Source organism: Trichosurus vulpecula, chromosome 2, assembly GCF_011100635.1.
Source record: "Trichosurus vulpecula isolate mTriVul1 chromosome 2, mTriVul1.pri, whole genome shotgun sequence".
In the NCBI taxonomy this organism is placed as follows: domain Eukaryota; kingdom Metazoa; phylum Chordata; class Mammalia; order Diprotodontia; family Phalangeridae; genus Trichosurus; species Trichosurus vulpecula.
Window position 1 is genome coordinate 452,449,849 of NC_050574.1, and position 14,456 is coordinate 452,464,304.

The 14,456-nt window shown below is 41.0% G+C and overlaps 1 protein-coding gene across 1 annotated transcript in view; it reads right to left on the bottom strand.

Annotated features, from left to right (window-relative positions):
* PTCHD1 (patched domain containing 1) overlaps positions 1–14,456 on the bottom strand; it is a 56,083-nt gene that overhangs the window by 11,961 nt on the left and 29,666 nt on the right. The window contains exon 2 of the mRNA XM_036747118.1: positions 7,490–8,150. Within this exon, the coding sequence (XP_036603013.1) occupies positions 7,490–8,150 (661 nt within the window). The remainder of the gene's footprint in view (positions 1–7,489; positions 8,151–14,456) is intronic.

Consider the following 14,456-nt stretch of genomic DNA (forward strand, 5'->3'; position numbering starts at 1 on the left):
CCCGCCATCAGATTGTGAGCCCCTTGAGGGAAGGGCCTGTTTTTAGGTTACTTCATATCCCCAAGTTTTAGCATAGTGTCTGGCACATGGTAAGCAGTTAATAAATAAATGCTTCCTGACTTGACATTACCCTTACGAAATAGAGGGGTGGTGATCCGCATTTGGAGAGGAGGGTACACATTACTGTGCTCACATAGAGGCGGTCAATGAACATTTATTAAGTGCCTGCTCTGTTCCAGGCCCTGTCTAAGTGTTGAGGACAGATAAATAGGCAAAGATAGTCCCTCCTGTCATGGAGCTAACAATGTGATGGGAGAAACAGCATGAAAACAGTGATGTACAAACAAGACAAAAGGGAGGTGATCAGGAGAGGGAAGGCGCTAGCATTAGGGAGGATCAGGAAAGGTTTCTTGTAGAAGATGAAATTTTAGCTGCAATTTGAAGGAAACCAAATAAATCAGGAGATGGAGATGAGGAGGGAAAATATTTCAGGCATGAGGATTAGCATGAGAAATAAATATGACTATTCATCCACAGTGATGAATACATTTGTGCCAGGCATGTGATCTGAAGAGAATGCTGATTTTATTCATTTTACTACTGGTAGACTCAGAAAGGTAGCTGGGTGGCACAGTGGACAGCGCACTGGACGTGAAATCAAGAAGATCTGAGTCCTAATCCAGCCTCAGACACTCACTAGCTGTGTGACCCTGGCCAAGTCACCTAACCCTCCTTATCTCAATTTTCTCATCTATAAAATAAGCTAGAGAAGGAGATGGCAAACCATTCCAGGATCTTTGCCAAGAAAACTCCAGAAGGGGTCACAAGGAATCAGACATGACTGAAACGAATGAACAACAAAGCCTCAGAAGGCGTGAAGAATAGCAATGCATATGTATATGATATGAATATGTGTATATAAATATATATTAATATAATGTTGACTATAATTTATTCTTTTTTCTCCAAGGATTTGTGGCATATGGACACATATTCTCTCAAGCTAATGGGAGGAAGAAGAGGCATGGAATACTAAGGGGAAAAAATCCTCTGGAACTCGCTCAGATAAACATGCTCGTTCTGAGCCAGCCCTGATCTTGCCCCATCTGGATTTAGTCCCATTCCTAGTGGTTTGGAACCCGGATGGGTAGCACTGGGAAGGTAGCATTAGGCTATATATTCTCTGACGCAGGAAACAAACTCTGAAATAACCAAGTATTAACAATACATACAGCTACAACATTTTAGTTCATACAATAAATTGGCACCAATTTTTTTTGTAACTCGAATTTTTGTAGATGGTGCTATATTTTAAAATATGATATAAAATGCATGAATTTCTAAAGTAAAGGAATTCTGTGCTCTTGTGAAGTGAAACATTTTTTACGATCCCCGGTTTGTCAATCCAGGTTTCCCCAGAGCCAAGTACACCTGCGGAACGTACACAGACACCAAGAGCCACTGCCCAGATACTTAGAGCCTTGATGGTTTTCCTGCTTTCTTAGCCCTCACAACACAGATGATGAAGGGTTTACAAAATGGGAAGAAGAAATGGAACGGTTTGGCAATGGATCACACTTTCAGTTTCAGTGAGAAAATATTTAATAAAGAAAAACAAATAAACCCATTTACAGGAAGCCAGAGCACAGTCAGATTTCATATGGGAAGACAGAATTACTAAATTCTCCCAGAAAACTAATAGAATTCAATGTAATTTATGTGAGCCAAATCAGCTTAAAACTCATTTTTCTTCTCACCGAGTAGCTGATGTTTACAAAGTGCTTTCCTTTCAATGACCTCAACATAACATCCTGCATCCTTATAAATCTAATTAATTCAAAGATTTTTCTTTAGAGGCAGCTAGGTGGCATACTGGACATTTGGCAGTACAGCGGATAGAGCACCAGGCCTGGACTGAGTTCAAATACAGCTTTAGACACTAACTAGCTATGTGACCCTGGGCAAATCACTTACCTCTTTTTGCCTCAGTTCCCTCATCTGTAAAATGAGCTGAAGAAGGAGGTGGCAAACCGCTCTAGCACCTTTGCCAAGAAGACCCCACTTGGAGTCACAAAGCATAGGACACGGCTGAACAATGACTAACAAGGAGAGACAATCTACGTGAAGCTCACAGGTTTGCATTCTTTGCCACATCTGTTTCTTGCCACAGAATAACCCTCAGTTACAGAATTCTCAGCAACCTCCCTAAGGTGACAAAGTATCCCTCACCCAAGAGCTACAACAATTGCCCCACGTGACGGACTTTGCGAATCACTTTTCCGTGCTTGTTTCGGCTGTGAGATCTACGCACCTGTTCTGAACCCTCGCAGCATCTGTGTGGGATAGATTAGAAGCTGACATACACACACATGTACATACACACACGTGTACATACACACACATGTATATTCTCTCAGTGTGCTTTAAGGTTTGCCAAGCACCACACACGTTGTCTTATTGGAACAACAACTTTGTGTAGTTGGTGGCACTTTTATCTCAATTTTACAGATGAAGAAGCTAAAGGTAAGAAAGGTTAAGTAATCTGCCCAGGGTCACACAGTAAGCGTCTGGGGAAAGATCTGAACACAGCTCTTTATGACTGCACATCCAACACCATACCCACTGTTCCAACCGGCTGGAACAAAAAAGGAAACAGGTTCCCACTCCACGGTCTCATCTAGTATATCACAGTCCTTCCATATAAATTACTCAATTGTCCGACTCTTTGTGACCCCATTTGGAGTTTTCTTGGCAAAGATACTGGAATAGTTTGCCATTTCCTTCTCCAGTTCATTTTACAGATGAGGAAACTGAGGCAAAGTGTTAAGTGACTTGTCCAGGGTCACACAGCTGGTATATCTGAGGCTGGATTTGAACTCAGGTCTTCCTAACTCCAGGCCAGCACTCTGTCCATAAAGAACACTTTTTTTTAGTAAGATTAAAACCTCAAAGTTTTGGGGAGTTTGCATATATTTAGTATTTACTTATCTATTTTTTTGTAATCTCCTTGAAGGCTGGGCCTATCCCATTTTGGTCTTTCTATCTCTAGCTCCTGAGACATGGCAGGTTCTTCATAAATGCCTGTTGAGTTTCAGGTCACAGGGGAGCTTTACCCTTTCTATTTCATTTTGGTATCACGCTTTGAGAATCAATGGGTTTGGCTGTGAAGTTCTGACTCTGAACCACCCTCAGTCTGGGCACGTCTGTCTTTATGAGCATATTAAGCACCCATTCTATTGTGCGTGGTATTTGTTGTAAATGGCCCTAAACTACCAAAACGTGTACCATCGCTCTGTATTGTGACTCAGTAATTTGAGATCTGCTTAAGCTGGGAAATGTACAGAAAGGTGCCACACTGATTTTCAGCAGGGAAAACGGCTATCGAATCGATGAATGCAGCATTCTTCACAAATTGCAAATGAGGGAGTATGAGGCCCCCGCAGGGCTCTGCTTCTTATTGCAACTGCCAGATTTCTCGTGACTGGAAGGCTGACAGTAGTCACCAGCTCAGTGCTTCCCAAACTGCTTAGAGCTGTGGCAAATGACAGTTTGATTTTATTTTAATATCCCTCCCCTTCCTACTTAAGAAAATGCTAAGTAAAAGATACTCATTATTACGCAATTCTTCTTATGATTAATCAGTAAATAAACATTTATTAAGCACCTACTATGTGCTGGGTACTCTGTTAAGCACTAGGGACACAAAAAAAGGAAAAAGGCAGTCGCCTCAAGGATGATCAAGTGTTTAAAAAGATTCCACAGATTGGGATTTTTAAGGACTTCTTGTGGATTGCCCTTTTGTTCTTCTGGTCACTGGTTATGTCATAGAGTGTTTTCTAGGTGGGGTTGACATTCCTCGGTCTTGTTATGGAGGCATGGGTTTAGAATCAGATGGTTTGGGCTAAAATCTTGTCTGTGCTACCAGTATAACTTTGGGCAAATCATCTCTCCTATTCGGGCCTCAGTTTCCTAATATGTAAAATGAAGACCAGATGGTCTTTAAGGTCTCTTCCACCTCTAAATTTACGATCCTATGATCCCATGATCTCTAGGGTCCCTTTCAGCTCCAAATCTTGTAATTCTATTCCTAAAAGGCACATTGCCCTCATTGGACGACTTTATTCTTTCCCCTTATCCTCCTACTAACTGCCCCCTTTTTATTTATCTTATAAATTCCCAAATTGAGGCAGCTAGGTGGTGCAGTGGATAGAACACCAGGCCTAGAGTTAGGAAGACCTGAGTTCAAATCCAGCCTTGGATACTTCCCCGCTGTGTGACCCTCGTTAAGTCACTTGAGCCTGTTTGCCTCAGTTTCCTCATCTGTAAAATGAGCTAGAGAAGGAAATGGCAAACCACTCCAGTATCTCCGCCAAGCAAACCCCAAATGAGATGATGAAGAGTCAGATATGGCTGAAATGACTGAACCACAACAATTTCTATGGAAGTGACTTAAGATTGGGAAATATATTTAATAGATGAACTCTATTATGCTATTACTAAAGTTATGCTATCACTTTTCCTGAAGGACAGATTGTTGTTTCCTCTTTACAAGTTAGTTATTGGATCTAGAAAGAAAGGAAGGCTGTGTGTGCATGTGTGTGTGGGCATCTGTGTTGGTTAAACTCATCTGGTAAATTCTTATACTTTGCAACCCCACCAGAGTAATCCTTGCAAAAGCTTCAATTGTGTTGTACGTGACTTGACCAGACCTAAACTTCTGCAGGGGCAGAATCTAATTCTGGTACCTTGCAGTCCCGCCAGCATGCCTATCGTTAAACCATAACACATAATGGAAAGTAATTTCCAATGCCACCATGACATACAGGGCATAAGGCATGCTAATGAGACAAGATGCAGTGATTTTTTCAGTCCACTAAAAATGCTGCTTCGTCCATCATGATGGTATCAGATTCCAAATGACATTTTAATTTTTCCAAAGGAAGTATTGAAATGGGGGGGGGGAAGCAAACCCATTCTTTCTAAATCCTAGGTCCTGGGGAAAGCTACACTGAGCAGTCTAGCTTCTATACCATGCTTTCTTGGTTACCAGAGAGCCAACGCATCCTATCAGACAATATTACTGGAAAGGACCATGATGATATGGATATTTCTATAGAATCTTAGAGATGTAAGGGACCTTAGAAATCATCTAAGCTGATCCAATCTAAATTAATCCAACACTAACAAATATTAATTACCTATTATGTTCAAGACAAGAAGCAGCATTACATGGTGAATAGAGATCTGGTCTCATATCAGGAAGACCTGAGTTCATCTTCTGCCTTTGACATACATGGGGTAAGTGATCTGAGGTATCATTGAATCTGTCAGTGCTCCAGGCTAGTGCTCAAACTCAGCTAGAAAGAGGGACCACTGAACTGTATGTGAGGATCCCCGTGGGCTGCATCTTGACTTAGAAAAACACATATTAATATTATCTGCGTTTTATTGTATTTTTATTTATTTTCTAAAATATTTCCCAATTACATTTTAATCTGGTTTGGGTTGTTCTCAGGAGTGCCATGGGCTGTATATGGCCCATAGGCCACGTTTGACATCATGTTCTAGAGGCAACTCTCTAAGGCCCTACTGTGCAGATCTGTACAGAGAGAGGGAGTTATTTATACCAGTGAAATCATAGGATGGGAGCCCGTTCCTTCCCTTTACTCCCTCCCTACAATGTGCAAAATACTCTACTAGGTACTGGAGATACAAAGATGAAATAAGGCAGAGTTCTTACCTTAAAGAACTTACACTGTTACAGTTAAAGAACTAACAGAGGGGATATAACAGACCCCCAAGTAACCATGAGCAAAATGTAATATGTCTGAGAATCAATTGAAAGAACAAGAGACACTTTATTTTGAGAAGTCCCGGGAGGGAAATGGTAGCTGCCTCCAAGTGTGTGAAGGACTGTCATATGTAAGAAAAATTAGATCCAACAGGATTTAAGCTACTTGAGGGCAAGGACTGGTCCATTTTTATCTTTGTACCCACAGTGCCTAGCATAGTATCCGGCACATAGTAGGTGCTTAATAAATCTTGTTGATTGGTTGGTTGGTTATTTTGCTTGACTCTGAAGCACAAAACTAAGAACAGTAGGTAAAAGTTACAGACATGTAGAATTCAAATCACATAAGGAAAAACCCCCTAATAGAGCTGTCCAAAAGTGGCCTGGGCTGTTTTGGGAATCTGAAATGCCTATCAAGAAAGGTCTTAAAGCAGTTGGGATTCTCCTTTACAGGGAAGTTATATAGGGGATATTTACTTAAGTATACATTAGACAGTCTCTAAGGACATTTCCAATTCTATGATCATTATATAATCATAGATCATATAAGAGGTGTAAGGCATACCCTTAAAAATCTGAATAGGTAGAGCTCATTATTAACTGGAGGAAGTGGGGGAAGGATCAGGAATGGTTTTATGAAAAAGCTGGGCCTAGAAGGGAAGAATTTGAATAAGTGGATATATGTATGTCTCTAGGGGTAGGGGAGTAAAGGGGAAACCAATTCAAGGCAAGGGAGAAAGCATGAGCAAAGACATGGAGGTAAGAAAGGCACGAGGACTGGAGAATAGTCTAGTTTGGGTGAAATAAAGCTTGAAAGGCAGGTGAGAACCAGTTTGTGAATAACTAATTGAGACTTTATTTGCTATGTAAATGGGATGTTACCGAAGATTTCTGAGTAAAGAAATGCAATCATATAGCCAGAACTAAAACCCATATCATCTGGCTGCTAGCCTAAGACCCTTCCACTAAATCATACCATTTTTTGTGGAGCTCAAGTGCCAGACACATTCTTGAGTAAATGGAATTGATCCCAGTGCATCACTGAGCTCTGCTTGGAAATACCTGCCGTCTTCGGGAATGAATAAACTCTGAACGTACTGTCACTATAATAAATTTAAATTGGTTAATAAGGAGGATTAGGATTACAACACCACCTTGAATTTATTTACACTTTTAATTTTCAAAGCACTTTTATATCTACCATCTCATTTTATCTGATCCTTATAACAACTCTGTGACTCGAAAAGGAAAATACTATTTCTCTTCATTTTATAAATGGGGAACTTGAAGCATAGAACAGTTTAGTATTTTTCTGAATGTCAAGCAACACTTGGGGGAAAAGGCAGGATTAAAATTTGGGTCCGCTAACTCCTACCTCAAGGTTCCTTCTATTAGACTTCTTATTGAGTATAATTGACATGTGATAAAACTGGCATATCCTAGGGCACAGGAGCAAAATTGGGCTGCTTCATGTGAAAAGGAGACTTGAGAGGAAAACACATACACACACACACACTCTCTCTCTTTCTCTCTCTGTCTCTTTCTCTCTCTCTGTCTCTCTCAGTCTCTCCCTCTGTCTCTATCTCTCCCTCCCTCTCTCTCTCTCTCTCTCTCTCTGTCTCTCCAACTCTCATTCCTGAAAGAAGCTATTCACAACCACTGCAAGAAGGATAAAGAGAAAGAAAGAATTATAATTACCTAGCATGACGAAGGGGACTCCCAGGAAGGTGGAATTATATTTCCCACCAGTCAGATTGATGATCCCGGCTGCAGTTAGTGTGGCCAGGCTTACTGTGACCAATCCAAGGAGGCCCAGCCAGGGTTTGCTGCGGACACAGTCCTGCATGGAGCAACAGAGGACAGCCATAGTGACCATTAGGACCAGGCTCGTGATCAGGTAACGTTCAGATACGCGGCTGGTCTTCTGAAAGTCTTCCCTCAGTGTCGAGGATGTGTAAGGGTACATTTTGATTTTCCCGTTAGATTTCTGGAAAAGTTTGACTGTGTCACAAAAGTTGGACTCCCACCTCTCTGCCACCATGTCGTTTAGAGAGTTGAGTGTCTGCAGATAATAGGTGAGCTGGACGGCTTGTGCGGATTTGACCTGATCTTTGCTGTGCACGGTGACACCACCCAGCTGGTGTCCGTTATACACTTCCCTCCCATCTTTTAAGTGAGTGATGGGGTATGTGATTGCAAAGTTGGTCCGGTTGGTGGCACGAGCAGTCTTTAATTCCTCCAGGACATGCACTATGTCATCCACTATGCAAGTCTTATCGTTATTCAGGATACATATATGAGCGAATGTGTAATTAAAACCAGGCCTTTGTACTTGCATCCTGGTCACAGCAGAGTGCAGCTATGGGGGGAGAAAGGACAGTCATTACTGCTGATCAAAGTCTATATCACAACAGGCACACAGACATTAGCTTTGCTGACTCAGTCTTCATTATTTGTTCACCCATTTGGTTTAAGTGGAAAAAAGTTCTGATTAATGCTCTGATACAAAATCACGAGTGATAGAAAGCATGCCTTAAATACTGCTGTGGCTCCCCAAATGTACTTTACTCATAACTCAATTAGGCTTTGATTTATGGAAATGGCGTATCCACCGCTCTTCAATTCCCCTCTAGTATAAAAATAGTCTAGTGAGCTACGGTGCTTCATTTCCAAATGACCGGCTGAAAGTGCGAAGGACTTCTGTAGATCAGTCCTGTACAGGCAATTCACGGAGAAGCAGAATGGCTAAATGGTCAGCCCATCGGCTTAAATCATTTTAGATCATAAAAGTAATGAAATGTTCACCTTGTTGCTAGTACAATTCATGGTCTGTTCTTAATGTCTGGGCAAGTGAAAGGAGGCTATAGAGATAATAGCTTTAAATGTTACTAAGCATCAGGGAACATTGGCATTATTCAAAAGCCATGTTAGCAATGATGTGTCTAATATTCAAATAAACTCTTGGTGTCCAAGATTTTCCTGTACTTCACCACAGTGTCCCAGAAACAAAGTTATACACATAGACTCATTGATGTAGAACTGAGAGGGACTTTCAGAGGTCTTTTAGCCCAACTCACTTTACAAATGAGTAAACTGAGTCCTGGAGAAGTTTTCATGCCTCCCACTCCTATGTCTCCTTCCCAGTAGTACGTAAGCTCCTTGAGGTCAGAAACGATTTTGTTTTGGTCTTTGCATTGCTAGTGCCTGGCACATAATAGGCACTTAATAGATGCTATTTAGCAGCAGCTAGGTGGTGCCATAGTGCACAGAGCATAAGGCCTGGAGTCAAGAAGACTCATCTTTCTGAGTTTAAATCTGGCCTCAGACACTTACTAGCTGTGTGACCCTGGGCAAGTCACTATACCCTGTTTGCCCAAGTTTCCTCATCTGTAAAATGAACTGGAGAAGGAAATGGCAAACCATTCTGGTATCTTTGCCAAGAAAACCCCAAACGGGGTCACAAAGAGTGGGGCACGACCGAAAACGACTAAACAACAAAGATGCTAGTTAACTGAATTGCCCAGGGTCACACATAGTCATAGAGCCAAGATACACATTCAGGTTTTTTGCTTTCAGATCTAGGGCTTTTTCTACTAGGGCATGCACAATGGCTTTAAGGTTGCTGACAGCAAAAATTTCTGCATTTGAGTTCTCGTGGCTCTAGCTCTAAACTCTGCAAAGGTTCAAGTTGAGACTCATACTCCTTGATTCACTTGGTACTCGGTCTGTGCTTACAAAGGCTCTCCTTATTTAACTCTTCTCATAGAACTGATCGGCCACTTAACTCAAGCAAACCAGAAGTCGGAATCCTTTTTACTGTTTTTTGTTTAAGGGAATTTTCAGTTGTTTTGGTATAAAGTTTGAATGTGTAAGGCATTGTGCTGGCCATCATAAGGGAAGCAAAGATATGATTTCTACACACAAAGAGCTTGAAATGTAGTGCTTTGTACAGTTCCGAATTGACTTCTGAAATAATTTTTAAACCCATAATGAGATGTGTGATTAACTGTTTAGAGTAAAAAAAAAGGTAAAAACTGGAAAATCTGGTTCATACCATCTACAGTTAGACTTGTAAAATCAGCACCTAGAAATTTACTTTTTGAGTTGTTTCAGTTGTGTCCCACTCTCCATGACGCCAACTGGGGTTTTCTTGGCCAAGATAGTGGAATGGTGTTGCCATTTCCTTCTCTAGTTCACTTTGTCCGGGGTCAAACAGGTAGTAAGTGTCTGAGGCTGGATTTGAACTCAGGTTCTCCTGTCTCTAGGCCCAGTACTCTGTCCACTGCACCACCTAGCTGCTGGGTTAGTATTATGAAAGGTACACTAACTTTTACTGGATTTCAATTTTCCATATATCTATTTCACAGAATTACAGATTTCTAGTTTGAAGGGAAGTTAGAAGCTATTGGACAAGAATCCTCTCTACAGCGTAATCAAACAAGTGGTCATCTAGCCTCTGCTTGAAGATGTCCAGTGTATGAAAACCCACCACCTCTCGGGGCTTTTGGATAGCTTGGTTAGGAAGTTCTTTACATCGAGGCAGAATCTGCCTTTTTCCACCTTCAATACCTTGTTCCTTGTTCTGCCCTCTGGGGCCGTGCAGAATAAGCTGGATCACACAGGTAATGCAACAGCCTTTAAATATTTAGAGCCACTAGTTCAGCTCTGGAAGGGACCTCAGAAGCTATCTCAAACCACTCATTTTACAGGTGAGGAAACAGAGTTCCACAGAGGTGAAGTCATTTGCCCAAAGTCATACCAGTGGCAGAGCCAGGTCCTCTGGCTCCAAATACAGTGCTCTGAACAGTGCTACTTAGCGATAATGATCATGCCCCTCCCTCCCCTTCTCCCCACCCCGCCAAGTCTCCTCTTCTCCAAGCTAAACAGCTTATGTTCCAGAGATACTTCCTTATTCAGCCTTATCTCAAGGCCCTTCACCAACCCCTAGATGCTTTCCAGCTTATTAATGTCCTTCCTAAAATGTTTTAATCCAATCTGAAAACAATACTCCAGATCTGGTCTGACTGTATCAGTTCCATTTTGTCCTCAGTGTCCAGACCACAGCAGATATTTAAGTTTGTTGAACCGAATTAATTTCTTTCTTAAAAAGGACATGTAGCAGTCACTGTCTCACTAAAACAGAAAGGAAAGATATTTAATGTGTAAAATAAAGTACAAAGTCTGCACAGTTGGGAATATTGCAGTCTTAGTGTTCCATGCTCTGTGATTTTTAAGCACAGATTCCCCTGCCCCTTATACCCTGGCTTGGCAGTTTGGGAAGAAATTTTGCTTTATGTGTATCAGTGTGAGTGTGACATTTATAACTGCCTTTCAAGAAGTCAGGAGGCAGGAGTTGCCAAGGTTTGTGCCAGCCTATAGGAAACCTGGAGCTAGGAATGTTAGCGCCCGTTCTTCCATGCTGCTTGGCCCATGGACTCCAGGCTCCTACGTCGGCGAGAACCCCGCTAGTTTATTACGCTATTTAGAATTCCTCACTCCCCCGAGTCTCACGGAGGCGCGTCCTCCTCACCCCTCTTCAGAATGAGCTAGGAGACCATTCCTTGCAGAAGTCTAACCATATGCTAAATTTTTGTTTGGATTAGTGATGAGCAAAATGTCTTCAATGTTTTTAAGCTGTGACAGTGTATTTATATCCAATCTTCTGCAACTCAGAGAAACGACTGGGTGGATTTTCATTAAAAATAACAACACACACACACACACACACACACACACACACACACACACACACACACCCCTTTCCAAAATATAAAAGGCTATTTTGAGGGCAGAGAATAATAAAAAGCAAATTTAAGGAAAAATTTTTTGGTGAGAAGTAAAAATTCTGAAGGTGAGAAGTGACAGTGGAAGGCAGAGTGACAGAGGAGGAGAGTGTGGCTGATAGCACAGATAGAAATATTTGGTGTGGTTTTTTGTGACCATATATATTTTAATAGATGATAAGCTATAGGTTTGAAATCCATTATGGGATGGGGACTTTTTCATTAATCCTCTGGGGCCATGAGGATGTTCTGCCAAAGGTGGTCCTGGGGAAGGGAACGGCTTTAAAATGCTTAGTGAGGCACCTATTTTGGATAGATACCGATGAATAGGGAACCGTGATTTACAGGACCACATGTTTGGGGAAATAAGCCATATGTTCACTTCACTACCATGGGTCTGTGCTAGTTCATAGAAGGTAAACTGAATACATGAGAATGGCAGACCTCACTGAAGTCTGAGAGAGAGGCCTCCACCTCCTTAGTAAAACACGCAGCTATTTTGAATTTCTCACAGAGAAGTGGGGAGATCATATGTCATTCTTGCTGGTGGGTGGCAGGGAAAGCAATCCCAGAAGGGCTGGTCTCTTAGGACACCTGGCAAGGGAGGTGAGGATGGTCCGATTTATCTATAGTAGCTGCAGCTTTATTGTAGGAGAAGAAGATGGGATGATATGATGAAGGTCATGGAAAAGAGAAGGCAGATGAAAGTCCTGTTTCCTGAAAAGCAGCAGCCATGATGCTTGAGAATTACATTATGAATTACTTGCTTAAAGAGAAAAGTGTTTACTTTGCACACCTAGTAAACTTTTTATTATGTACACTAACATAGTAGTTAGTTGGGAAGTAGGAGTTAGTTTGGGAATGCAATAAATAATGTATTTTCCTAATGATTCTTCCTGTACTTAAGATAAGGTTAACGAACATTTCTTGAAGCCAAAGTGGGGCCTTGAAGCATACTTATGGCTAAGAGAAGAGAACCTGAGAGGGAAAAAACAAACAAACAAGAAGCCATCGTGGTGGATAATCCATCCAATGGATGCTCTTTTTTCCATAAAGGACACTCAACTCAGTTAAAGAAGAAACCCTTGATTTCTCTTGCTGACCTCTATTCATAGAAGTGGGGAGAAGAAAGAGGAAAAATAGAAAAAAGAAAACTTCGTAAAGTAGGAGAGGTCACAAAAATACTATAGAAAAAATATAAGGTAAACATGAAAGAAAATTGTGTCATATTTTTCCTTCAGTAATAGAAAAACAAATGTGTGGACGGGTGGACATAACAGCTAGCTTTAATAGGTCATTTAACTTACATGAGAGGCAGAGTAACACCATGGAAAGAGTGTCAGAGGATGTGGATTTTTTTTTAAATTTTTTTAATTTTTTGAGGGGGGAAGGCAGGGCAATTGGGGTTAAGTGACTTGCCCAAGGTCACACAGCTAATAAGTCTGTCAAGTGTCTGAGGCTGGATTTGAACTCCGGTCCTCCTAATTCCAGGGTTGGTGCTCTACTCACTGCACCATGTAGATGCCCCAAGGATGTGGATTCTAATCTCGGCTTTGCTACTAACTATTTGTGTGACTCTCAGCCAGCTACTTATGTCTCTGTGTCTCAGCTTCCTCACCTTCAAAATGAGGGGTTTGGGACTATATGGTCTCCTGAGTTCCCTTCTAGCTCTGTATCTACAATTCTATGATCTGGACTTTAATTTCCTCATCTGTAAACAAACAAAAACCCCACAGAGTTGGAAAGGATAATCTCTTAGGTCATGTTCACTAATATTTTATGACTTTATAGGCCTGGACCTTAATAAAGTTATCAGTCTGCCACAGAATCATAAGATCATGGAATTAGGGCTGAAATGGACCTTTCAGGGTACTAAATCAAATTCCCTCATTTTACAAGTGAGGAAACTGAGGCCCAGGTGAGGTGAAGTGATTGGCCCAACAAATAGCAGTGATTGATAGATCTTAGATTTGCCTCCTGACTCTTTCGGGGACCTTGGACTCCAGGTTAAGAATCCCTGACCTCTAAGATCCCTTCCAGCACTGTAGCCTCATGAATAATAGAAAGTAACTAAATATACATATCTCAAGATTCATTTACATCTGTTTGAAGTATATCAAGTTCTGATTTTTAAAAAAGATTGATAATAAATCTATTGGTGCATTAAAAACCAGAAAGAGGCAGTATAGGTCAGTATGATTGACTAGATAGACAGGGGGAAAACAGTCATCATTTTTTGAAGCATTTCACATTCTGGGAAGCCACACACTGGTTCTTAATAAACACACACACACACACACACACACACACACACACACACACACACACGATATCCTCTTCTGTCACAGAAACTTGAAACAAAGCCATATAGAGGTTGTTAATACAGTTTGTGGCTACCCTTCACTACAGGTTAGATTCTAATTTCCTCTTTCCATCTCCCTGGCACACACAGATCTTCCTTTGAAAACAACAGGAGTTCCACACATAAGAGAGATAGGATGATGTTAGTGCATTCCTTCAGATACATGACATAAATGACTATTTTCTGTGCAATCTGCATATCTCCTCTAGCATATTTTAGTTTCCACTCCCTGTGTAAGTTTCTTCTAATTTTAATTTAAAAAGGAAAGAAAATAAGTAGTTTCCATTCTAATTTTAAGTATTTGCTTTTCACTCCCAAATATCCTCCTCGAAGAGACACCTAATCTAAACATTTTTAAGTGCTTTCAAGGAATACTTGTGTTTAATTACAGAATGAAAAAGAAACTGTTAGATTTTACTGAGTTAAAACCAGATTTCTATAAATAGTACAAATTATTTTGTATCAACAGGCACACAGTTGTTCAGCGCTCAGTATTAACTTGCATGCCATTTGCAACCAT